Below are 27100 nucleotides of genomic sequence, written 5' to 3'. Positions count from 1 at the left end.
TGAATCACTGGATTAAGTGTCTGATATAAATTCAGCTTTTGCATAGATGCTGCCTAATAGTTACCAAAAAGTAATAAAAAGTTTATATTTTCACCAATGTGTAAAACAGTTCTAGTTGCCACTGCAACTAAACTATCTATTATCTATCTATCTATCTATCTATCTATCTATCTATCTCTCTGTCATCTATCATCTATCAATCTAGCAATATATATCTTGAATCTATCTATCTGTCATCTATCTATCATCTATCTATCATCTATCTATTATCTATCTATCTATCTATCATCTATCTATCAATATATATCTATCATCTATCTATCTATCATCTATCTATTATCTATCTATCATCTATCTATTAATATATATCTTGAATCTATCTATCTATCATCTATCTATCTATCAATATATATCTTGAATCTATCATCTATCTATCTGTACATCTATCTCTATACTTTGTATATGCATGTTGGGGCTCTGAACTCAGTGATCTGCCAGCCTATTGCCTTCTTTTTTTGTTGTTTTTGTTTTTGGAGACAGGGTTTCTCTGTGGTTTTGGAGCCTGTCCTGGAACTAGCTCTTGTAGACCAGGCTGGTCTCGAACTCACAGAGATCCGCCTACCTCTGCCTCCTGAGTGCTGGGATTAAAGGTGTGTGCCACCACTGCCCGGCTTTGCCTTCTTCTTAATAGAGTCAAAGTTCTATTGAATGCTGGCATTTTAAAATATTAAGCTAATTTCTGAGAACCATTGAAGCAAATCAAGGGAAATAAATTACTACCGAGCACATATTTGAATATTTGAGGTCAGGTTTTTACAAATGTCTTCCAGTGACTTAAGCCTAAGCTTCTTTCTACCTCATCTCCCTTTGCTCTCTTAATGTTAGGAGGTCTTAAACATACCCCATTGATTCCAGAAAACTGCTGGGCCATGTGCAGCATTAGAGACACAATGATGGGCTGTCGGTAGCTGGAGTCCGTGAAGAGCTGGATCACAGAGACTTTCTGCTCAGTAGCTGCCTCTTCCTTTTCTTTTCTCATCTCATTAATATCTTTGGTGACATCCTCAGTTCCTCTTAGTCTCTTCAAGCCTGACCACCCAAAACAGGTTGAAACATCCCAGATTAAACAAAAACAAACACTTTGTTTCTGGTTACAAAGGCACTGCAGATCTGCATGCCCCCTTCTTTGACCTAGCAGCATAGATACTGGCAATTCTTCTTACTATTTTTTGCTTAGATTTAATGCTGTTCTTTGATTAAAGAAAGAAAAGCAGAACATCTGACTTCATCTGGAGAAGAGAGAAAGATAAGGGGAGAGAGAGATAGAAGAGAGAGGGGAGAGAGAGAGAAAAGAGAGGAAAGAGAGAAGAGAAAGAAAGAAGAGAGAAGAGAGAGGAGAGAGAGAAGGGGAAGGGAGAGAAGAGAGAGAGGAGAGAGATGGGGGACAGAGAGAGAGTGGGGAGAGAACACTATGCGCCTCATCACTAAAGCACAGTTCTGAGAAGGGCGGATTGGGAGCCTCTGGTAACCCCAGTGGGCTACATGTGAGCTCCTGGTGTGAGTGACCGCACAACATGCCAGGAACAGGTAAGTCCAGCACAACACAGCAGCCATATCTAACTTCAGTGTGTTCTTCTACGCAGTCATCAGCTTCATCTACAAAATCCTCATGTTGATTTTATGAGCAGCCATTCACACATACTACCTTGTGTTAGCTGACAATTCCTTAATGAGAATCAGGCAGCTCCCTACACACTTACTTTTCTTCGCTTTGACTTCCTCTTGCAGCTTTATATAAAGGTATCGGGGGCTTTCTGGACAGAAGAAGAGCAGGAGACACTGTAGGAGAGCTGGCACAGCAGACAGGCCAAGCAGGATGTGCCAACGATCCTGATTGCCCAGAATAAAGCTGAGGCCAGCTATCTGAAAGGACAAGGAAGGAGCACGTCAGACATACAGTACTTTGGGCCTGGCTTCTACGGCAACTCATGAGAAAATGCGTTGACTCTTTAACAGTGATCCCCGACTATTGGTTTCTGTTGGCACAGAGGGGAGGCTGTAATTAGGGAGTCCCGTCTTAACCCAATCAGGAACAATTCGCTAGGAAGGGACTCAGCTGAGCTTGCCTCCATCCTCCCCAACCCAATGTTCATGCTGGAGATGAACTCGACTCTTGATAACAAAAGCAAAACACATGGTATGCTTGGAAGCAATCAGATGGAATTATGTTGTCAGAATTGCTGCTAGGTGTGGTGATGTGTGTCTGCAACCCAGGCCCTGGAAGAATACAGACACAAAACAAGCAAACCCCCGGAGCTCGCCAGCCTGCCAGTCTACCCCAACAGCAAGCTCCCTCTCAGAGACTCAGAACCAAGGTGGAGAACGACAGAGGAGGATCCCTGACATCAACCTCTGACCTCTGCACACATTCATATTGTGAATGCACATGGACATGTATGTCACGCACACACATGCACACATGCACACACAGAAGGAGGCAGAGAGACACACAGAGAGAGAGATGCATGACTTGCAGCTTTTCTTCAAAATCCCATCTTAGGTTATGCAGAACTTAAACATTTCATAGATAGAACAATTACATAATGGCAACCACTTTATGACAACAATTACATGTGACAACCAGGTTTATGATACCTGTTGCCGTGGTTTACAGACTTCCTTTTCGATATCTTCTTTTTTGTTTTTGTTTTTTTGTTGTTGTTGTTTATTTTATTTTTTTTAGTTGTTGCAAAAAAAAAATTCTGCTTCCTTCCCGTTTCCCATTTCCCTCCCCCTCCTCGCACACATCGCCTCTCCCCCAACTCCCCTTGCCCTCTCCCCCTCCCTCCCACTCCATTCCCCCTCCCTCTCGAGAATGAAGAGCAGTCCAGATTCCTTGCCCTGAAGGAAGTCCAAGGTCCTCCCACTTCTATCCAGGACCAGGACCTTTTCGATATCTTAACTTTGGGATTCCAAAGATCCTTCTGAGGCCAGAGGGTAAGAGGGAAATGAGAGCCAACCGAAGAAGAGCCTTTGTAATAATTGAATTTAAATTTCCAGATCACTTACTCAAAACCAAGAAACTCAGACAGTTAAAAATCTGGAGTTAGCTGTTTGTTGAAATTCAAATGTTAATTCTAGGATAGTATTGGGACTTTCACTTGTATTGCAATCCAACCAACGGCTCCAAGTAGGATGTAAGGAATGGTAGTAGTTCATCTTGGCGCTGAAAAGCCTGCTTTTTACACCGCTTCCTTTACCTCCCTTGCACCTCCCCTTCCGTGGTGGGTGCAATGAGAAGCCACAGCAGGGAGAGGGAGATGGAGCAGAAGGTGGTTACAGTAAAGGACGAGGAGATCTTACCTGACTAATAAGAATGCCTGTGACAATGGCCAGTTGGTGCAGAGTGCCCAGGGCACCTCGGAGCGTGGTTGGAGCGATTTCACCAATGTACATAGGGACCAGCCCTGAAATTAGCCCTGTGTGAGACACAAACATGGACATGTTAAAATGGAACCCAGGGCATTTCAGTAAGAAGTATGCAGCTCAATTACAGTTATTAGCCTTACTGGAAGTCACTCTCCAGGTATTTTGAAGGAGCCGTTGTCCCCAACTATGGGTCCAGGTAATGCAGAAAACTTTTCTTTTCCTCCTCCTCCTTCTTTTGTTTATTTGTTTGTTTTGGTTTTTCAACACAGGGTTTATCTGTGTGACAGCTCACTTCATAGATCAGGCTGGCCTCGAACTCACAGAGATCCACTTAAAGGCGGATCAAATTAATTCAGGCCAATTGGTATAATATAAAAGCAACTTTAATATAAAGGGAGCACTCACGCAACCGAAGTTCCAGCGATGCCCAGAAACAGGAGCCAGGAAGAAGGGCTCACCAGCGTTTGTGCACCCCAATTTATAGACATTTTCCCGAGGCCGTCCCGCCCCCAAAGGGCGGGCTCTCTCTACAATCCACCTACCTCTGCCTACCAAGTTTTGGGATTATAGGAGTATGACACCACTGCCCAGCTACAAAAAACTTTGGTTGGTATTAATTTATGCAGAAATCCTTGATTGACATTTATACTAAATGAAATTTAGTGTAGTTGGAAATATTAATTGAAAAATGCTTAATTATGTATTTGTCAGTTTCTATGGACTTAGTGTCTAGTTCATTCATAGTCATTAAGGTTGTCTTGAGAAAAGAACTTAGAGATGTTTTAGTATTCGTCCAGACTTAAAGGATTAGAGAAAGTCAGGGCTGGAAAGATGGCTCAGTGGTTAAGAGCAGTGGTTGCTCTTCCAGAGGACCTGGATTCGATTTCCAACACCACATGGCAGCTCACAATTGGCTGTAACTCCAGTTCCAGAGGATCTAAAGCCTCACACAGACATACATGCATGTAAAACACCAATGCATATAAAATAAATAAATAAATCTTTAAAAAGAGGAAGTCAGAACGTCAAAGAAAAGCCTACCTTCTGACAGAGGTGAGAAGTGACTCACCCAGAATCAGGGGAGTAGAGTACCATGTGTAGGTTCCATGCCTAGCTGAGTCCACACCACATGGGGGTACCTCACTATCTGCATTGGGTGGTAGTGAGGTACAGAAGAGGGAAGGGGATATGAAATTCAGCTATCCCAATAAGGATAACCAAGCTTCATTATTGCATCAAAAATCCTAGGTTCATAGTTGAACACATGTCCTTGTGGCACCATTGAGCATCTTTTGGATATATTACCCAAAAGTGCTATTACTGGGTTTGAGGAAGGTTGTTTCCTAATTTTCTGAGAAATCACCACACTGACATCCAAAGGGGATGTACCAGCTTGCATGGGTAAGAAAAATGTGGTACATTTACACAATGGATTACTACACAGCAGAAAAAAATAATGACATCTTGAATTTTGCAGGCATTTGGATGGAGCTAGAAAACATCATTTTGAGTGAGGTAACCCTGACCCAGAAAGACAATTATCATATGTACTCACTCATAAGTGGATTTTAAACATAAAACAAAGAAAACCAACCCACAAATTACAATCCCAGGGAACCTAGACAACAATGAGTACCCTAAGAGAGACATACATAGATCTAATCTACATGGGAAGTAGAAAAAGACAAGATCTCCTGAGTAAATTGGGGGCATGGAGAGTATTGAAGGGGAGGGGAGAGGCAGGGAGGGGAGCAGAGAAAACTGTATAGCTCGAAAAAATCAATTAAAAAAGGAAAAAAAAACCACTGATGGCCATTTTTACTGTTAATTCTACCCATCCATGAACATGGGAGATCTTTCCATCTTCTGATATCTTCTCCAATTTCTTTCTTCAAAGACTTGAAGCTTTTCTTACACAAATATCTCACTTGCTTGGTTAAAGTTACCCCAAAATATTTTATATCATTTGTGGCTACTATGAAGGGTGTTGTTCCCTTGTTTTTTTCCTCAGTATGTCTGTCATTTGTACATAGGATGGCTAGTGATATTTTTTGTATTCAGTCACATTACTAAAGGTGATTATCAACTGTAGGAATTCCCTGGTAGAATTCTGAGGACCACTTATGTAACTATCATATCATCTGCAAATATAACAATACTTTGATTTCTTCCTTTTCAATTTGTATCCCCTTGATTTCCTTCGGTTGTCTTACTGTTTTAATTAGAGCTTCAAGTACTATATTGAATAGATATGGAGGGAGTGGACAGCCTTGTCTTGTTCCTGATTTCAATGGAACTGCTTTGGGTTTTTCTCCATTTAATTTGATGTTGGCTATCGGTTTGCTGTATATTATCTTTATTGTGTTTAGGTGTGTCCCTTGTGTCACTGATATCTCCAAGACTTTTATGATAAAGGGTTGTTAGATTTTGTCAAAGGGGTTTCCAGCATCTAATGAAATGATCACGTGGGTTTTTTCTTTCATTTTGTTTATATGGTGGATTACATTGACATTTTTCAATGTTGAGCCATTCCTGTATCTCTGGGAAGAAGTTATCTTGATCATGATGGATGATCTTTTTGACAAGTTCTTGGATTCAGTTTACAAGTATTTGAACCTAAGATATATTTTTTCTTTTCATTGATTTTTACTGAGCTCTACATATTTCTCTACTCCCCTTCTATCCCCTTCCATGGTCCCCATGCCCCCAATTTACTCATGAGATTCTGTCTTTTTCTACTTCCCATGTAGATTAGATCCATGCATGTCTCTCTTAGGGTCCTCATTGTTGTCTAGGTTCTCTGGAACTGTGAATTGTAGGCTGGTTTTCTTTGCTTTATGTCTAAACACCACTTGTAAATGAGTACATGTGATAATTGTCTTTCTATGTCTCAGTTACCTCACTCAATATGATGTTTCTAGAGCCATCCATTTGCCTGCAAATTTCAAGATGTCATTATTTTTTTCTGCTGTGTAGTACTACATTGTGTAAATGTATCACATTTTCCTTATCCATTCTTTGGTTGAGGGGCATTTAGGTTGTTTCCAAGTTCTGGCTATAACAAACAATGCTGCTATGAACTTAGTTGAGTCATGTGGCATTCCCCTCTGTATGCTGTGAATACCATTGGTTAATAAAGAAACTATCTTAGGCTGCACAGTGCAGAATAGAGGTAGACGAAGAAAACTAAACTGAATGCTGGGAAAGAAAGCGAAGTCAGGAGAAGCCATGTAGCCCTGCCAGAGGGAGACACCATGAAGCCACCACAGGAGAAAGACACAAACCAGCAGCTGGAACCTTGTCGGTAGGCCACAAGCCTTGTGATAAAATATAAAATAAGATGTAAGAGCTTGCTAGGAATATGCTAGAGTCATTGGTCAAGCAATGTTTTAAACAATATAGTTTCTGTGTGATTATTTCGGTTCTAGGGACCTGGGAACAAACAAGCAGCCTCCTACTACAGTGGAGCACATATTCTTGTGGTACAATTGAGCATCCTTTGGGTATATACCCAAAAGTGGTATTGCTGGCTCTTGAGGAAGGTTTTTTCTAATTTTCTGAGAAATTGAAAATGACCACCTTACCAAAAAGCAGACTACAAATTTCATTTGAAAAAAAGACTTAAACACAAATATTTTGAAAAGTACTGCTTTCTATATTTTTCTTTTTTATTACATTTATTTATTTAGTCATTTGGTGTGTGTGTGTGTGTGTGTGTGCTTGCACACGTGTTGGCACGTGCGCGCACACACACACACACACACACACACACACACACGTGTCTATCTGTTCCTGTAAAAGCCAGAGAGGAACCTGTGGGAGTCTGTTCTCCCTTTCCGTATGGTACCCCTCAATTGAACTCAGGTTGTTAAACTTCATGGCAGGTGCTTTTACTTCTGTACCATCTCTCTGGCTTTTTTCTATAGTTTTATTTTTTAGAGGTATATTTAATTTTATTTTATATGTATGATTATTTTACCTGCATTTATGTCATGTGTGCCTGTTGCCCATGGAGGTCATAGAACCACATCAGATCCCCTGGAGCTGGAGTTTTCAGAAGGTTTGTGAGCTGCTGTGTGGGTGCTAGGAGTTGAATCCGGGTCCTCTGGAAGAGCAGTCAGTGCTTTTAACCACTGAGCATCAGTCACTCTAGACCTCCCGTAGCTTTCTTAAACACGCAGGGGATCAGGTATGGTGTAAACAGTGGCATATCCAGACATTCACTAATTGCAGAGTTTGGTATTTTCTTAAAAATTTAAAAATAAGATTTACTATGGGCTTCCTATTTGAGAATGCTCATCTTCTAAAAGAAAATAGACGGTCTTTTGACAAAAGCTACTTTTGTCAAGTATTTTTAATATATAATTTATCACTCTACATTATATAGATGTTGTAAAAACATATTACATGGGTGATGTGGCATTTGCACCTCTGCAGAACTCATATGGGACTCTTACCTGTAGCCTGTGGAAATAGACTAAGAAAAAGTCACCTAGTTGTCCCTTTCTCTATATTTCAGGAAAGAATGATAGAAATAAGCTCTCAGGTCTGAAGTCACAGGAACTTGAATTTAAATTCTATTTCTGGGAAACTTAAATACTCAGAATGCAATGAGACATGACTTTAATGATCGTGGGCAGTACAAGTCACTCAGGAGGGCCAGCTTTATGCTATAGCATGACATGTTTATAGCATTTATTTTCAATTTTGAAAAAAGATTAATGTTTTTCCCACTGTGTTAAAAAAGTGCGTACGTGTGTGTGTGTGTGTGTGTGTGTGTGTGTGTGTGTGAGAGAGAGAGAGAGAGAGAGAGAGAGAGAGAGAGAGAGAGAGAGAGAGAGAGGACAAAAGAGATTATTTGGACCTATTTCATAGTGTGTTATTATTCATCTTTTATAAAAGAAAGTGAGGCTGAACCTTAACTAATCTGTATAAGGTAGAGCTGGTGCCACAATTGATTCCCTCTGACTCCATGGTGGGAAGTCATATCTGACTCCATATCTGCCTGACTCTCATTTTTAGTTGTTTGTATTAACAGTGAAAATAATGAGAAGAAGCCAGGCTGTGGTGGTGCATGCCTTTAATCTCAGCACTTGGGAGGCAGAGGCAGGCGGATCTCTGTGAGTTCGAGGCCAGCCTGGTCTACAAGAGCTAGTTTCAGGACAGGCTCCAAAGCTACAGAGAAACCCTGCTTTGAAAAAAAAAAACATAACGAGAAGAAATATTTAAGTTATACTTTTGCTTCAACTGATCATTGAAGACACATGGAATTATAATCATTCCTTTAGGTAAAAATTAGAAATAATCATAGAGAAATTTTGTACCCTCACCAATTTTTCCTACCCCTCATGGATGTCTGTGCCTTTGAGGTCACTTCCAATTTACTAAAACTGGTTAGAATGCCAGCTCAGAGCCATCAGAATGAAGGGCTAATTGTACTGAGAAGTATGATATCTATCCATTTGTTTGCAATTGAATTTTCCTAATCACTTTTTAGGCCCCTGCCTCAGAGGCAGGGTTTGAAACCCTGTCTCCAAAACTAGTGCTGCTGCTCAGACATGAAGTTGAGGGGAGGATGGCGTCCACGAGATGTTTTGTTCAATAACCTCTCCCTGTGGACACCACAGTCCCACTGCTCTGAGCAGCTGTGTCTGGAATCAAGAGGGTTAGGTAATATGGTCTAAGAGATCAGTCTAGGGGGTCGGGCCCTCCCATGAAAGACACCATAGCACAGGCAGGAATGCAGGGTTAGGGTCTGAGGAGAGCATCTCCAGCTGTTGGATCAGCACAGGAGTAGCAACAGCTGGTGATTATCTTCACTTGCTATCTACCTGGTGCAGGGCTGGAAACTTCACATATATCCTCCAGTTCCGACCTTCCCAGTGCTGTGACCCTTTAATGCAGTTCCTCATGTTGTGGTGACCCCCAAACCATAAAACTATTATCATTGCTACTTCATAGTGGTAATTTTCCAACTGTTAAAATCATAACGTAACTATCTGTGTTTTCTGATGGTCTCCGGTGACCCCAGAGGGGTCACGACCCACAGGTTGAGAGTGGCTGCCTGACCCGAGGCGGCTGTGACTGTCACCGTCATTTCATAGATTAGGAAAGAGAGAACCAGTTTTATAATTTGTCTGGGCTCAAACGAGTAGAGGTGACATCACTGGAGTGGCCAGCGATGCACACAGCAGCACAGCTCACTCTTACTTCTCCCATCGCCTTCAAATCTCAGAGTGCGTCTCACACTCACCACAGTACAGTCCTGATATACTTCTGCCGGCGATGATGAGAATATGTGACGGTCCGAGTTTGGAGCACCCCATCAAGAGAGCTCCAGTCAGTGAGAGACTGTTGGCGGCCAGCATGGCTTTGATCCTGAAAATGTAAAAATTGTTTCCAGTTCAGCACCCAAATGTGAGGAAGTGACTCGTTTTCAGACCATAGGGAGGCTTTTGTAATTACTCTTAGTTTTACTGGAAAGCTAGGTTCAAGGTTCTTGAAGCATGCTTGCTGCTTCCCCATCTGCGAACTGATCTATCAGCACTGAGTACTATTTCTTCATGATGAACTTTAATCTACCTGTCTCTTACTTTCATGGAGACAATTCCCTTGTTTTGCTTTGGTTTTGTGTTTTGAAGATGTGGCTATCACCCTCTAACCCTGGATAGCTGGACCTCACTCTGTAGCCCAGGTTATCCTTGCTTGGGCTGCAGAGTGCTGACATGACAGGCATGGGCCACCATGCCCTACTAAGTAGTTTGATTTAAGGCGACACTTCCAATACTCAGTTAAAATTTGAGTTTTCTGCAGCTCGTTTGCTTTGAAAGGCAGTGTTTTGGTGACAGGACACTGATTTTGTAGTTGCCATCTATCATTTGTCTCTTTATAGTTTGTTTTTAGTTGCTGCTTTGAAGTCAACTTTCCTTTTGTGGGTATTTTTTGGAAGTAGAATAAAACATTTTTCTAAAGTTTGTTATAATTATAATTATCCTTATTTTCGCACAAAGTAAAAATCAATTAATTAATATTAACCAAATTTAAAGAATTACATTATTTTTGAGGCAGGATCTCATTCCAGAGTCTGGCTGGTCCAGAATTCACTCTGCGGCCTAGCCTGGCCTTAAAAACTGTGGCAATTCCTGTGTCTCAGCCTCCTGACCCACCGTATCCACTTACTATACAGCATATTTTTAAAAACTGACAATAGTGATAAAAACATAACTAATAAAAGTGACCATGTGGAAATCACAACTTTCTTGAAAGTTAAGTCAAAAATAATAAAGCGAATACAAGAATCTGAGCAGACAGGTTTGGCAGTGTTGTGCCGCAGTGACGCATGCGCCCCTGGCTGTGTCCGTGTTGTCGTCTTGCCTACCCGTGTTTTGGACTCTGGTGACAAAAGGGCTTTTTCTAAGCAAATATCTTCAAGACGAAACACACTTTTCCCTTAGAGAATAAAACTAAGTGTCTACACTGCAGTAACTGTAGGCTGAATGGTGTCCCCTAAGAGCCCAAGTCCTAATCTCAAGCTCTGTAACTGTCACCTTATTCAGCAAAAGGTGTTTTGTAGATGTGATGAAGATAGTAGTCCTGGGAAGAAGGAGTGTCTTGGAATATTCAGATAAACTCAGTGAAATCACAGGTGTCCTTAGAGCAGGGCAGAAGAGAAGAAGTTATCAGAAGTGGGCGATGGAGTGAGACACTTTTAAGTGTGCTGGGTAGTTTTATGTCAACTTGATACAAGCTAAAGTCATCTGAGAGGAGAGACCTCAATGAACAAAATGCTTTCATAAGATCAGGCTGTGGGCAAGCCTGTAAAGACATTTTTAACATTAGTGATTGATGGGGAAGGGCACATTGTGTGTGGTGCCTTTCCTGGGCTAGTGGTTTGAGATTCTACAAGAAAGCAGGCTGAGCAAGCCATGAGGAACAAGCCAGTAAGCAGCACCCCTCTATGTCCTCTGCTTTAGCTCCAGGTTCCTTTCTGTTTGAGTTTCTGTCCTGACTTCCTGTGATGAGGGGAAGCGCTGTGGAAGTGTATAAACCCTTGCTTCCCCAAGCTGCTTTGGTCCTGGTTTCTTCACAGCAATAGCAACCCTAACAAAGACAGAAGTTGGTACCAGGCAGCGGCTATTGGCTGGAGGAGCGGAAGGGCCTCCCGCAACAGGCTAGGGTGCTGCTGCATCAGGCCTGGCCGTGTTTTGGGGAGGATTGTCGAAGGACTTTGGACATTTAGGCTGGAAAGTCATTGAGGGTTGAGAATTCAGTGAACTGTTCTTAGGAGCTTGAAAGATAAAAAAACATGTGGGTAGTACAGAAAATGGAGGCTGACTTGTACAGTTTCAGAGGGGCGTGAAAGACTCTGTTGGGGCCATTTGTTATTTTGAATTAAGGTTATGTGATTCTGGTTAGCTGGGGCTGAAGAATCAGTTGTGACTAACAAGATACCAGAACTTTTGGGATATTTGATGCTGGCCAGTGAAGCTGAGAAATTGGTGGTGATCAAGAAGAGACCAACATTGATGAAGTGAAGTCTTCTGGGAAGTGTTCTCTGAGAGCAGACAGAAGCTGTCTTCCAGAGGTGACTGCGGTGGTTTGAAAGTCGGAGGAAGTGTGTCACTGTGGAGGCAGGTTTTGAGGTCTCACATAATGTTCAAGCCATGCCCAGTGAGACAGACCACTTCCTGTTGCCTGCAAGCCGAGATATAGGGCACTCAGCTACCTCTCCAGTGCCATGTCTGCCTGCATGCTGTCATGTCCCAGAAAGATGATAATGGACTGAACCGTTGGACTGTAAGTGACCCACCACAAAGAAATGTTTTCCTTTATTAGAGTTGCGGTGGTCATGGTGTCTCTTCACAGAAAAAGAAATCCTAACTAAGGCAGTGGCCAATATTGTAACTCATGCTGACAGCTGAACTTGGTAGTGTAAGAGTCACCCAGGCAGAGATGTGGAGGCTTGGCAGTACAGAGAGAACCTATGAGAAGCTATTGGTGAGAGTGTAGTCCGGTTGCAGCAGAAATCCCCAGTACTTTGTAGATCCCAGTACCAAGGGACAACTACCAGGAACAGTAGCAGCAGTGGAGCTGAGCCTGCCTGAGCTTAGAAGGTACGCTGTGTGTACTGCAGAGGGTGGAGATAGAGAAATGAACCAGCCATTGTTTGGCGGAGCCCAGAAGATGGTGAGTGAGTCCCAGATATTGGACATGGAGTTATGTATGTAGCTGGAGTTTACCTTTGCTATGTTCAGACTGTGACTCTGCCCTGGTTCTTCCCCCTTGAAGTAAGGAAGTATTTATCTTAACTTCAATTTTTTTCAGGAGCTGATTTCAAACTTTTATAAAAGATTTTTGATTTTTAAAGAGACTGACATGCTAAGTGTGAATTTTCAATGTGTTTGAATTTGTAAAGGCTACGGGACTTTTAGAGATGGGAAGGGGCCGTGAGCAATAACTGGCGAGGACAAGGCAGGGGTTCGCTCCTCAGAGCTTCCAGAAGGAAGCAGTCTTGCTAGTTCCTTGGCATTAGTCAGGTATAATGAATGCTGGAGTTGTGGCCTCCGAAACTAAAAGGAAATGAATTTGTGTTGTTTGGGTCACTAGGCTGGGGATAGTTCATCGCAGTGGGGAGAGGGTGTAAGGAAGTCATGGCCCGACTACCTTAGAGTAGGCAGTGTTGTAGTGCTGGCTAGCCCTGGAACTGTGTGCAGAGACTTTAAAGGATGCCTCTGCTCAGACTGTGAGGGAATGCTTTTTCTATTTGCTAGGAAAAGGGATGAACAAAGCTAATAGTTTACCCTAAGCACTTGTTACGAGCTGAGAGAGTCTATTCTAACAGGCAAGGAGAAGATGAAAATAGAAGATCGGGTAGTCAGCAGTACGTCTTGGTGGAGCAAGTGTCCATCCCTCCCTTCATGAAACCTCATCCCTCCCTAAGGACCTATAGACAACAAACTCTTGCTGGAAGGAGGAGACCACTTTTTCCCAGTGGTATGGCAGCTGTTCTGTTGCTCATGCTCCTGAAAACAACCCTCTTTCATGCTGGTATAAGTTATCGATTAAACTCATTAGTTCATGAAGAAAGAAGAAAGAAAGAAACAAAGAAAAAAGGAAAGGAAAGAAATGAAAACATAAGGGGCACTGGTTGGTAAGAAGGAGGGGATTTGAGGGCGTACAGGAGTGGGAGCAAGGGTATTGGGGTATAAATATGATAAAATACATAATACACATACATGAAAATGTTATAATGAAACCCACTAATATGTATAATTAACATATGCTTTAAAACTTAAATAACTTAAAATTATTTAGTAGCACATTTCTTCAATTCCAGTAATTCCTGAGTAGGGAGTCGAAGACAGGCAGACCGCGTGAGATCACATATAAAACTAGGAGGTTTCTTAACTAAGGATATTACAGTAACCTGGACTTTATTGTATTCTTGAAAAGAAGTTTCCTTCATGAATAGTCAGCTTCTAAATTTTTACTGTTTCTTGTGTTTTATACAATTTTAGGAGAAGAAAGTATCAGAATTTTAATAATTAATGCATCCAAAGCATCCAATTGGAAATGGAAAGATGAAGTGAATTAAGTCCAGTATTAAGCTCATTGCCAAATTGCCTCTTTTCCTTCCATTTTCCCTTAAATTTTCCATCTTTGGCATGTGTTAATTCTATTGTGAAAATAAAAGGTAACTAACACACAATAAGTGGATTCAATTAACAGGAAATCCTTGTAAAAGTAACTCGCAGTTCTAACTTATCGGAAGCCCTAACTTTGGGACACCCATTATCAAGTGCATGAAGGGGCTGACTCCATTGATGTATTTTTTCATTTGTTTAGGTTTTGACACATATGTGCATATGTGTCTCGGGTGTGGGGGTGTGCAAGTGTGAACGTAGGTGCTCTCGGAGGCCCTGAGTGTGAACTGGGTCACCTGTAGCGAGAAGTATAGGTGGAGGGCGCTGGGAACCAAATCCAGGTCCACGGCAAATACAGTATTGCCTCTTAGCCTCTGAGCCATTCCCCTCCTCATGACACTGACATTTTTAGTCCTGACCAGGGAACAAGAACTGGAGTTGGGAAGCCTTGATTGGAGTCATTTCTGGTTGGGGCTTTGAGATCATAGCCAGAGCGGCAGCAGAACGTGGACACCCTGTGTCCAGGGTGTGGTGACTTATCAGGATATGAAGGTGACCATAGGACTTGACTAATACAAGTGTCAAATTTTAATTTAAAAATGGAAAGAATGTTTGATAGCTAGTATAATTTGGCGACACTTCCCTCCCAGGTTTTAAAACTTACAAATCTAGAAGTTCAAAGTCTCTAAAAGCACACACGGAATTCACTTTTTCTGCAAACACTTCCACAACGGCCAGGATTTACCCGGTGATTGCGACAACATTTTCTATTGATTTGGCCTAATGGTGACCTCGCTCACAGATTCCAAGCTGAAAAGCTGCTCTAACACCATCCCACAAATGGGAAGATGGTATCGTTCTATCAAAGCAGTAACAAAATATTACAGCCGTGTTTATATTTATTTGTAAAACTCACCTTCCAAGCTTGTCTCCTAGCCACCCACCAAAGAATGAGGCGATCATTCCACCTACTGCGAAGCTGGACACAGACAGAGACCAGAGTATTGTGATGACTTGAGCGGAGCCTGCAGCCTTGTCTTCTGCCCAGGGGGCTGGTGTGGTGTATTCCGGCGTGACTGTGAGTGGGGTGTCTGTGCTGTTGATGTCATGGATACTGGCAGCTCTTTGGTCATCCACTGCAACACCCAAAACCCGTTGATAATGGGATATTATTACCTGAGGGAACAGAGGAAGACATCCATGACTTCAATATTGCACATACAGTTTTTGATTTCCCTGTAGATGTTTGTTAGGTGTTTGACCAGGGCAGCGTAATTGTGTGAGCTGTGCAGGACAGATGTGGCTAGACTGATTGACAGTTGGCCACAGGCAGCGGGAGCAAGGCGGGAAGAGACGCCTGAAGGAAGTGTGAAGACCTGGGATGAGCACCCTGAAGTGCACTTTCTGCCGGTAGGTCGATGACGGCAGGTGCTTGGCTTTGCGGCATGGCAGCGTCTGCTCCAGCTGAGCGAGTAGGCTGTGAAAGAAAGGCTCACCAATGGGTAGTCTTTGCTTTCGAAATACCTGCCAGAGAGTCTGGCTTTTAGGAGAAGCTTTCCAGGTTTTAAATGTTGACAACTACTTACACTGAAGATATTCTTCAGGTAGAGAAGGTAGATTTTTATATGAGTGTTTGTCAACAGTAACATAAAAGGAGAATTCTATTGGCAAAGCTCAGAGTAAAACCTAAAGTTAGAACTATATACAATTTTAGCATCTAGTGTTATATCATTGGTACAAGTGAACTGTAAATTTAGCCACAGGCTCCCAGTTAATGCAAATAGATCCAAGTGGTCAAGTCTAGAGCTGATGAATTTTCAAGATAAAAACAGCTTAGATAGAACGGAGAAGGTATAAAGACTTCTCCTGTGGGTCCTCAGAAAGGTCAGTGTATCCCAGAAGGAAGAGTCCTCAATGCTAGCTTTCCAGCCACATTTTATACGATGCTTCCGTGCCATGAAGCTAGCACATCCTGCAGCTTTTCCTCCGCCACACAGTGCTTCTCAGCATCAACTGGTCACTGTTCAGTCCCGGGAAGTTGGAGAGTTCCTCTCCAACAAACCTGGACCAGAGCTGCTCCCTCTTCCTGGTTAGGAATATGGTCCTGTTTGTAAAGCAAGCGGAGCCACGGAGAGATTTGGCATCCTCTATGCAAGGTCTGGTCTCATCTACAGAGATAGTATGCATGGAGAAAGGCAGAAAAGAATTACGACAAATGTTCTTAGCAGTTTAATATATGGAATAAAAAATTAATTGCAGGTGATTTTATCTTCTGTTTCCTGAAGTGGGCAAGTGTAATTTTTTTGCTCATGAAAAGTTATGATTTTAAAATACCTTCAGATGTTCTTCAATCAATAGAAAACGCCTACCAGCATTTTTTTTTACCTTCCAGGGTCTGTGATTTCAGTTCTGACTTGGGCTTAGCTTGAAGGAGGGGTCATCTCGGTCTAAGCTCTCTGGTAACACTAGAGGATGAATTCAGTGAGGTTGTGACGAGGATTTCCCGAAAGAAAGGATTTCTAGATTGGCCTGGGTCTTAGGAGGCTTAACCAATCAGCGCTGTGTCATGGTTCATAGAGAAACATCTGACTCTGGTCTCCTGTCCCCCATCCCAGCATTGTGCCCCGGAAGCCAGAACGAGAGGCTTGACACACTATGAGTGATGTGTGCTTAATACAAAGCCATCTTTCAGCCCTCAGAGTGGAGGAAGAGTCCTTGTCGGACTGTGGGCTGCACACATTCCAGTGTTCACACCCGGGGGCACCTTACTTTTTTCTTAGAACTGTAAGAAAAGCAGACAAAATGATGGAATATGATAGATGTATTTATAGCACCCCCACTCCCCACACTTTTATTGTACCCCTTCCCAAGGGATATTCTCTCTAAGTCTGAGTCCTGGTCCCCTAACTAAGGGGCCGTGGCAGCTGGGAAGAGCGAGATGTCTCTCTGAGGATTCCCTGCCAATCAGAGCCCAGACCCAGAATACGCTCAGAAATGTTGGGAATGGTCTGATATCTTCCTTAAAAAGTGTCATGTACATTCTCCATCACAGTAGAGAAAATCCAACCTTGTGGAGCCTCCCTCTTGACTACTGAGCTCCTGCTTATTTTGTGCTGAAGATCTATGGGAGGACTCCTAAAGTTTCTAATCTGCCATAGAAATGAGTCCAAGGTTGGGATGGTCTGGTTGTGGAAAGTCTGCTACAGAGAGATAGGTGTTTATGATTGCACTGAAGGCAGCCTTCTGCCATTCCTCCTTGTTCCCTGGTGTTTTCCCCCCTGGGGGAGGGACAGCTGTGACTGAATGCTGTGAGGAATTCTTGCCTCTAGGCCTCCTGAGCAGGAGCTATTAAGTCAGCATTTTCTCTGAGCTCAGAGAACAGCAGTGTCAGAGATAAAAAAGTTATGCGCTGCTCTTTTTGACTCAGAGGGTTGTTAACCCAGGAGTCAAGGCCAAATTATCAGCTGTGAATCAATGCCCATTGTACCTAGCTGGTCAGGCTCACCCCTTGTCTCTCACGTGGACAGTTTATCTTAGAGTGTGATACGAAATGACAGGACTTGCCCCCAGAGAACTGCCTGTGTTTCACTTGCCTCCTGAGGTGCGTTGATCACGCCGATGTCATATCCAAACTGGAAGGAACCCAGCACAGCAGTGAAGACAGTGAAGGCCAAGGTTCCCGTGATCTGAGGATGAGAAACAAAGCTAAGAAGCTGCAGTGTCTGCCACCTGACCTCCCATCTCTGTCGCGTGGACTCCAGCAGGCTCCTTCTTTCCCTCCTACAACCATTCACAGAAGACCCACTCAGCAGGGCCTGTCTTATTCTAAGGGAATGTGGAAGCTGTCCACCATTTTACATTGCTAACGCTGAAAGAGAACGGGAAAAACACAGCAGGACAGCTTTTCCAGGGTACAAACCTAACATTCCCCTTGTGTCTTACACACACGTGCATACACACACACACACACACACACACACACACACACACACACACACACACACATGACAGGGAAGGGGAGCAGAGAACAAGGAGAGATAGAAACCAAAGGCCAGGCAAATTTTGAACTCCCCATTTTGTAGCTGAGGCTGATGTGGAATTGTCTGCTCTCCGAGATCTTACCTCCAAAGAGCTAGAATTACAGGCACACACTACCATACCCTGCTTATGGGCTGCTGGGGCAAGCCCATAGTCATGATAGGCAAATGCTTCACTGAGTTTAAATCCCACATCAATATTTTTTCAAGATTCAAAGTCAGAACCGAGAATCAGAATGGCGCTGAAGGGAAAAAGAACTCCCTGCGCAGAACAGTCCCGTGGGAGCGCCAGAAGAGATGGGACCTTTCCAGACATTTCCACTCCGCAGAAACACCCAGCGCTCACCTCAGAGCCGTCCTGTTTGTCGCCATCTGTACCAGCATTCAGGCAAGAGAACTCAGGATTCACATTCGGCTGAGCATGGAGCTGTGAGTTAAGCTACACTGCTTTCTCTCCAAGGTGAGGACGCTACCCTAAAATCTCAGAGCATTAACTCATAATCAACTACTCAACCAGTCAGCTGACAGGAATCGTGCTCGCACACTCCCAGGCCCGGGTACTTAGAGCAGTGGCTGCAGAAAGAGCTGTCCTTCAATATGGATGACCAAACAGATTCAGTCACATCATGAGACACACCAGATACATCCAACACGCTAGGCAGCAACTCGAAAGGATAACGTGACCAAATATTTTGGCTTTTTAAAAGAAAATAATTAAAAGCAGCAGCGAGGGGCCAGGTGCGTCGGGAGGACGCTGACCTGCTTTCCATAGTACCAGGTAGCCTCTCAGACGTGAGGCGAGGCATAAACACAGCTTCGGAACCCAAGCGGAGGATGCTTCCTGCGTGCCTAGTCGCTCTTTTCCGTGGATTATCTCATTTATTCCTAGCATTAATTTTCCATTGATGCTATAAAAAAATTCCTGCTAACTCAGTGGCTTTTAAGCAATTCAACCTAATTTACGCTGTAGAGTTTAGTCTGAGAGTCTGCGGACTATAATCAATATGTTATCAGGCTGTGTCCCCTTTGAGACCGAGTTGATGGTAGAATCCAGGTCCTCACGGTGGTAGGACCCTGAGCTTTCCTGCTGGCTGCAATTGGAGGTGGCTCAGTCCCAGAGGCTAGCGTGCTCCCTGGCTAAGGGTGCTCTTCCTGCATCTTTACAGTCCACAGTGACAGGTCCTGTCTTTGTCAGGTTGCATCTCTCAGATCCTGACGAGTCTTTCACTTTCAGGAATTCATGAGGTCAGATTGAACACCTCTGTGTAAGCCAAGACTACCTCTCCACCCGAGGCCTTTAGCAGATACCATCCTCCACAACTCACCTAGGTGGTATGGCCATATATTTAGGCTGGAGAAGTTTTACTCGTGATAGGGAAATTTTGTGAGAACTGCTAAGCACAGAAAACCCACCTGCCTTCATCACCCAGGCTAATGGCGAAGGGATTGCCATGGGCAGCTAGCTAGAGCTAAGACAAGCTGTGAGGACCCGGAGGGGTCTCACTCAGTCCACGCTTTGGGTTCCTCAAGGGTTGGCCGATTCTCTCCAAGACCCTGCAGATTGTCCTCATTCCCACTTGGGGAAAGGAGGAAATGGAAGGAACTTGGAGAGAAGACAAGCTAAGGAAAATCCTCCAGTCCTTCCTGGAAACTACACGGGCTGGGACTGCTAAGCTGGGAGCGTTTGCCAAGGTCAGTTTTTAGCTGGGGTTTAATCCATTTTGGTTAGAGAAATTTGTTCCCATGTCCAATTTATAATATACTGCAGATAAGCATGGAAGAACAGAGTAAGCCAGAAGCGTGGGACCAGTGAGGTGCTGCCTAGCTTGTGAGTTACATACCTGGGACTCCTGAAAGTTGTCTTCTGTGACCTCCACATGCGCATTGAGACAGGAGCATGCGTGTGCGCGTGGACACACATGCACACCCCCACCCCCACACACACCCACGCTCATGCCACGCACACAGTCATGTGCACACACACATGCCAAAATGAAGAAAAGTTTTAAATGTAACATGGAAGTAGTAGAAGCTTCACATGAAACCATATGTGGTATTGTTTTGTGGCTAGGAAGTCATATGCCATCGATTGGCACAGAGAAGCAGTTGCGAAAGTCAGGAGGCATGGAAAGGGGGTCTAGATGGCCTCTAGTATCCCTGTACCCCAGCTCCTTTACCTTTCAAGTGGCAGTAACAACGGGCAATAGCTGGGCTTGTGAGACTGGCACACCCTGGCTGAGTTCCGGATTATTGTAAAAATGGAGATAAGTAATGTGGTCTCCTTTAAGTGGAGGGCACAGAGCAAATCCCTTTCTACCTGGATCACCATCATCTCACAGATTGCTCCTATGAAGCAACCTTCTATCAACTTTTCATATATCATTAATAATCTCCAAACAACATGGAAAGCAGGTAGGGTGATCTCTGCTCTTGACTGGGGAAGCCGTGCCAGGGTGGGGAGGGGGCATTAGAGGCTAAAGCGCTCCTGACCCTAACTAGTCTGGGTAGATATCCTAGTATGAAGCATTTAAACTTCACTGCTAAACAAAAGAGCAGACTTTCCAGCGCCGACTGATTGATTAGGAAGGGGGAAATGTGTGATTTGCCTCCACACGCTGCCAAAACCCAAACCAAAGGGGACTTTACACCTGGTTTTGGAAACGGCCAGACACTTTTCATACCATAGAATTTTCAGACTGAAAAGAATTTAAAAAGAGACAGATGTGTGTCATATACCTTCACTGATGAAGAGAAGAAACGGAGGACTCACAGACCATGCCCCTTGTCTGAATTTCCTGTGCATTGCGGGCATGTCCAGACTGACACTAACTTCCCTGGGCCACCATCCCCTCATTATCCCTTACATTCCAGCAGATTCCCAAGCCTGAAAAGCCCTGTTCTTTCTTTCAGTCAGTCCTTACACTTTCTGGGTTCTGATACTAGGCGGTTCCTTGATTCTTAAAGACAGTTCTTTCAGTTGAGTATCTAAAGCACCAGGGGATTTGCCAGAGCCTGAAGGCTGGCTCTGAGACGGTGCTTTTGACTATGTCTTCTATACATTAGGTGTATGGATGCTGTCTTATCATAGTTACTGAATCTGCACGCCATCCCTGCAGTTACTAATTTGATGCCACGCACGAATCATTATTATAGTTCTCCCTCTTATAGCTTTATCCTGAACTATAGAACTCACAATATCCTGATTCTGGGGTCATTCTTTGAATGTGCAGTATGCAAATACATCACTAACATTTAAACATTTGCCCGCTAAGCCTTCTAAAGTTGCCTTTACTTACTCTCAAAGTCTGAAGAGATTACTTCATTCACAGACTACTAAAATAAAGAGAGATAGTCCCGATCAGACTCTATGAGCCATCATTAGATCACAATATAAAAAAAAAATGAGGCTCAGTTGATTTAATCTGAGTCTCAGGGGCACCCATAGTATTAGATCCACACCCAAGGCTGGCATACGGTGTCATTCATGAAGGAAGGCTCAGGTCAGTATGTAAGGGTCCCACTCTTCTCAGGGGTACAGATTCATCAGCTTCTATTACCATATAGGGAAGCTTGAAACCATACAAGAATGAACATACCCCTTTGAAGGTTTTATTTGGAAAAGGATTCTATCTTCAGAGAGGTTGAAATCCCAAAGACATGAAAACCCCATGGCCTTCCTTCTGCTTACCCATGATTATCTCACATTCTCCACTTTAGTTTCTTATTTAGGCTGAACCATTTAAAAATAAGCTGTGTGTTATTTGTGTCTGATGGCTTTGACAGGGACAGGCACTTTCCTTAAAGACAAAGACATCTTCCTGTCTGATTGCGATGTTGCCAGACCCAAGAATACAACACCGAGTGCACTCCTGTCACCTAAGGGTCTGCCCAGAGCCATGTTCTCCAGCGTGCACTCTATCAGGCCTTTCCTTCCGCTTCCCGCTGTCTGAGGTAACCAGCCACAATGCTGTCAGTTCTCAGCCTCTTGATTTAGAACAGATTTCCCCTTTCGTCTTTCGTACATGGGCATTTTTGAACATTCCAGATCTCTTCAAGGTTAGAGTCCGGTGAACCTGCCCTAACTATAGGGAAAGTAACACACTTCTCCAATGATAGGCTATACATTGGCACTTGGGCAAGTTATACAGATTAATCAAAAGCAGCTAATATCCTTAAAACTCTGATTACTGAATAAGAACCCGGTTTTGCTTAGCAGCCAAATGGATTAGTAAGTGACCAAGTAAAGAGATAGCTTGTATCTGTGGTCACTGCATCCAGTGTCACCAACAGTTTCATGTGCTCACTGACTTGAACAGATTCCCAATCTCCTCAACACTAAATCAAATGAACCCAAGCTTGCTTTACCTTGTCTTCTGACATTGTGTGTGTGGGAGTTGTCCTCTTACTCCCAGGTCCTGGACTGAAAGTGGATGAGCTGCTGACCAGCCAGAGTCCTCGGCTCTGCCTGGTTATACATTGTAGGAGGAGGAGCAAGCCGAGGTGAGGCTAGAATATTGATGGTACTCCAATCAATGTGCCCTTTACCTCGGTGACCTGTTCGCCGGCAAAGAAGTGAGGCTAGGTCTAACTTAAGAACCAGAGGCAGGCACGTGCTAAGGGCTGGTAAGTGCGGCAAAAGAGCAGCCCGTGGGGTGTTTCGGAGAAGCTGAGGTTTGCTGGGTTGTGGCAAAGACGACGGCAGGAGTGTGGAGGGTGTAATGCAGTCTGCTCTGCGGAGGACCGGGGGCTATGGGCTTGTGCTGTAGAGACGGGCTCTGTGGCTAAGGACTGGAGGCATCAGTCACCCGAATGAGGTTTGGAGAGGTGTGGGCTGGACTTTGAATCACAGTATCTTACTGAGGGTCACCTTAAGCAAGGGAGTCACTGTGACTTTTCTGAGTCTTGGGTTTGTATTGTTGCTTGTTTTTTGACCTGATAAAGAGATAAAAGCACACACATATTTGTTTTGTTAAAGGAGATCACACAACATGTGTTTGGCACAACCTAGGTTCTCCATAGATGGTGGTGACACACTTTCTGTTGTTGTTATCAGTTCAGTGTATTTCAATATATGATTGCAGAACCAGATGTGGCACACATCTGTAAGGCTAGCACTGCCATCACAAGAGGGCTGTGAGGTGGAGGCTCATTGGAGTATATGGGAGTTGCCGGCTAGCCTTGGCTACATAGAGAGACCCTGCCTGGGGGAGGGAGTGCACTTAGTGTGATAGCCTTGGGTTCTCAGAGAACCCTGCTTATGTGGCTTCAGCCTGTTTCTTTCTAGGAATCCCCCGTGACATCTGATCCAAGAATAATAAGGGAGGGAGCAGAGTTAGCTCTCATTGTAACTGGCAGGGAGGGTTGCTGAGTTCCGCAGAGGTCCTCTTGAGCCAGTGCACAGCAGAGCGAATGGAAGAAGCAACAGCAAAAGGGCGGGAATGCCAAGGTGGGAGGAAGCTGGATTTAATTTGTCTGCCATTTTCCCCCACCTCTCCTCACTTCCCATTTCCATCTCTCTCTCCCTTCCTTCCTGCCCAACCCCGTGTGTGTGTGTGTGTGTGTGTGTATGTGTGTGGTATATGTGTGTGTGTGTGTATGTGTGGTATATATGTGTGTGTGTGGTATGTGTGTGTGTGTGGTATATATGTGTGTGTGAATATATATGTGTGTGTGTGTGTGGTATATGTGTGTATGTATGTGTGGTATATGTGTGTGTGGTATATATTGTGTGCGAATATATATATATGTGTGTGTGTGTGTGTTATATGTGTGTGTGTGTTATATGTGTGTGTGTGGTATATATGTGTGTATACTCCTCTGGGCAGAGGCCAGGGATTGATGCTGAGTGTCTTCCTCTATTACCCTCTATCTCATTATTTGAGACCGGAAGCTCCGAGTCTGGGAGAGGCTGACTGGTCAGTGAGCTCCAGGCATCCCCCCAGATCTGCTCCAGCACAGGGATTACACTGCTTGGATGTGTGATGGGACTTGAACCCAGGCCCTCTTGCTTTCACAAGTGCTCTTACCCACTGAGCCATCTCTTCAGGCCCTCATGTCTGAGAGGTAAAAACACGTGAAACACCCAGTTTTAGAAAGCAAATAATTCAATTAAAAGCCCAAACATCAGTGGAGCTCAGCATGTTTGTGTCCTCTTACACACCACAGAAGAGAGGCAGCCTCTTCATGCCTGGACTTCACATGGAAGTGAGGTCACAGCCTGCATTGTCTCCGAAGGCAGGCTCATGAGTGCTGATAGCAAGGCCTTAATCTTTAGTGTTCCTTCCCAGACCAGTTCCTGCTTAGCACCTTCCAGAGTTTGGGTGGTCTAATCTTCACAGAGTGGTCGCCTTTGGCACCAGGCCTTACATCGCCCCTTGATGTGCTGGCCCATCCGCATCCTGTCCTCAGCATCATGGATGACCCGGAGAGGTGATGCCTTGGTAACTATTGTCCACTGACTTGGCCCTGCAAAGACCACGCCTGTGCTGGTAACAGGAAGGAGAGTTGTCCTGACCGGCTTTTCTACCTTTGTCTTTAGAAGTCTGCTTTCAAGAAAAGGCATTTGTCTTCATTGTAGCAGCTGCTGGGAGTCCAGCCGGGTGCCCAGAGACTCTGCTCCTCCCCCACTAAAGATGCTGCTCATCTGGACTATTTAGCTCTTGGGGGTGGGTTAAAACTACCTGCAGGTTGAGAATGGAAGAAACATACTGCACAGGTTGATTTTTGTGGCTTAGTTCAGACTGCAGACCGGCCTTGTGGTGAGCTGCAAATATAGTTAGCTTCAGAAAGCACAGAGGAGCTGCGGGCTTCTGTGGGGTAAAGTCTGGAAAGCAAGCCCGACTTTTTGCACTTTGCCCTGGAATGACGTCTATGCACTGAGCGCCCATAATCACTCCAAGATTCCTTGCTGTCCTGCCAAGGCAGTCTTGCTTAGTTTCTATCTGTCTCTGTGCACCCGTGCAGAGATTTCAGGCAGGCACAACCAGTACTGGGTACTAGGGACTGTGTTCAGGTCCTTCTGTTTGCAGAGAACATGCTCTTACCCACTAGGTGGTCTCCATAGACCTGGCTTTATACTTTCAAACCTTTTGGGTCACATTCTTGTTATATCACTAATTAAGAGAGGAAATGCCAAGATTTGTAACTGATGACCTGACCTGCCTCTCTCCCCTTCGTTATCTACCTTTCAGTAGAGTGAGAGGAGTTAGTTTTTTGTTTTCTCTATAAACGAGAGGGGAGGAAACGGCCCAGAGAAGCTGCATTTCTCGCTGATGGAGTCAGGTGCAGGTAATGGCAAAAGGCATGTGTGCAAACTTGACCATACCAAGAGGGCAAGGGCTCATGGGAAGAGCTCAGTCCTGAAGGAAGGTCAGGTCCTTCTCCTGGCCTCCCTGGTTCCCTTGATGTGGAAATCAGGATTGATTTTGAAAGCTAAATTACATCATGAAACCTGTTTGCAAGTTCCCAAGGTCCAACATCACAGACAGTAGAAAGTCCTCAGAGGTCAAACTTCCCAGACAGCAGGAAGCTCTTCCTCTGGAGGTAGACCTGACTCTGAGGCTGTCTTTCCTACTCAGGACTCAGTCTTCTGAACTCTGAAATCTGTCATAGTACCAGGGAGACAGACAGCAGCCATGGATGGGACCGTGTAGACCCCGGGAGTGGGTTCACGTGATTGACAATGGGAAATCACCCGTGAGAAGAGGCATGGGAGTACTACAGTCCACTGTTCATTTTAAGAGTACTTCTGATGGCTGGGAATGTAACTCAGTGGACAGAGTGCTTGCCTGGCGTGCACAGAGCTTTGGCTGGATATGATCCCCAGAACCTCAAAAACTCTGGCTGTGGTGGCACATGCTTGTATCCCTGTGCCTGGGAGCAGAAGCAGGGGGATCAGGAGTTCAAAGTCATCCTCAGCTACTTGGGGAGTCTCCAGACCACTTTGAAGAAGCCCTGTCTCAAAAGACAACAACAAAATAAAATGAAAAGATAATCCCCGCTGTTGTATGAAGGGTGGATTGGATGGGAGCTTCAACAAGAAGGAGACACCAATCACAAGAGCACTGTGACCATTCATGCTTGCTTCTGGCTGCCAGAACAAATAGTAGAGGAGAAAGAGAAGTAACAAACCCTCAGGGGACATCAGAGAGTGGTATTTGTATATAACTGATTTTAGGAGAAGTGGGGATGGAGATGACGAGTCTCTTTCTTGCTTGCTAACCTGGGGTAACAGGTACCATTTGCAGCTTCCTTCTTGCTAACCTGGGGTAATGGGCACTATTTACAGTTGACTTCTCGCTAACCTGGGGTGACAGACACATTTACAATTAGAGATGTTAGAGGTTTAATCATCTGAGTAGTGACCTAGAACGCCCTCCGGGACCCCATACAATGAAGCAGATGTACTTGGTACACTTTGTAAAAGATGAAACTTTCTGAGGCATTCACCAGTTTGCATGTAATTCTGCGACGTAACACAGAGGGCCCATGTGTGCTTTGTCCTGGTTCCCCTATAACATCATGTAAGGCCATGACTGTATATCATGACCAGGTTATTAATCTGAGTGGCCAAGGTACAGTTCACAGTTCGCCCCTGGTGACAAAGATCCCTGCCTATCTTCTGTAACCATGACCCATTTCCTCTTAAGTGTCCAGACTTTAAATCTGGGCAGTCACCCTGTTCTCCAGGTGTATGAGCCTACCATTTTGATTGTGATTTAAAACATGAGAGAACACTCAGCTTTACTCAAGATGGACCAGGGGAGGTGCAAGTCCCATCTAAATGTGCCTTCACAGGCATCTCCCCAACATGTTCGGCTCAAAACCTGGACGCCTGTGATCTAGGCAAGTTGACATAGCAAATTGATCATTATCATATGTTGTGTTTCCTTTTTCCACTCAGGAGAATTCCCTTGAGTTACCCTGCTCACGTGTGTCAGCAGTTTTCACTGCTGCACAGTATGCCATGGGATAGCTATTCTGCAGCTGACT

At 44.2% G+C, this 27100-nt stretch overlaps 1 protein-coding gene across 1 annotated transcript in view; it reads right to left on the bottom strand.

Annotated features, from left to right (window-relative positions):
- Positions 1-22563, bottom strand: part of Slc2a2 (solute carrier family 2 member 2) — a 29819-nt gene extending 7256 nt beyond the window's left edge. Inside the window, exons 1-7 of the mRNA XM_005343912.1 lie at positions 22475-22563; positions 17666-17758; positions 14989-15248; positions 9683-9807; positions 3364-3479; positions 1761-1923; positions 902-1089 (exon numbers count right to left, since the gene is read on the bottom strand). Of these exons, the coding sequence (XP_005343969.1) occupies positions 902-1089; positions 1761-1923; positions 3364-3479; positions 9683-9807; positions 14989-15248; positions 17666-17758; positions 22475-22489 (960 nt within the window). The 5' untranslated portion in view covers positions 22490-22563. The remainder of the gene's footprint in view (positions 1-901; positions 1090-1760; positions 1924-3363; positions 3480-9682; positions 9808-14988; positions 15249-17665; positions 17759-22474) is intronic.
- Between the last annotated feature and the right edge of the window lie 4537 nt (positions 22564-27100).

This window comes from Microtus ochrogaster, chromosome 1 (assembly GCF_000317375.1).
Source record: "Microtus ochrogaster isolate Prairie Vole_2 chromosome 1, MicOch1.0, whole genome shotgun sequence".
Classification (NCBI taxonomy): Eukaryota; Metazoa; Chordata; class Mammalia; order Rodentia; family Cricetidae; genus Microtus; species Microtus ochrogaster.
This window is presented reverse-complemented; position numbering and strand designations above follow the sequence as displayed.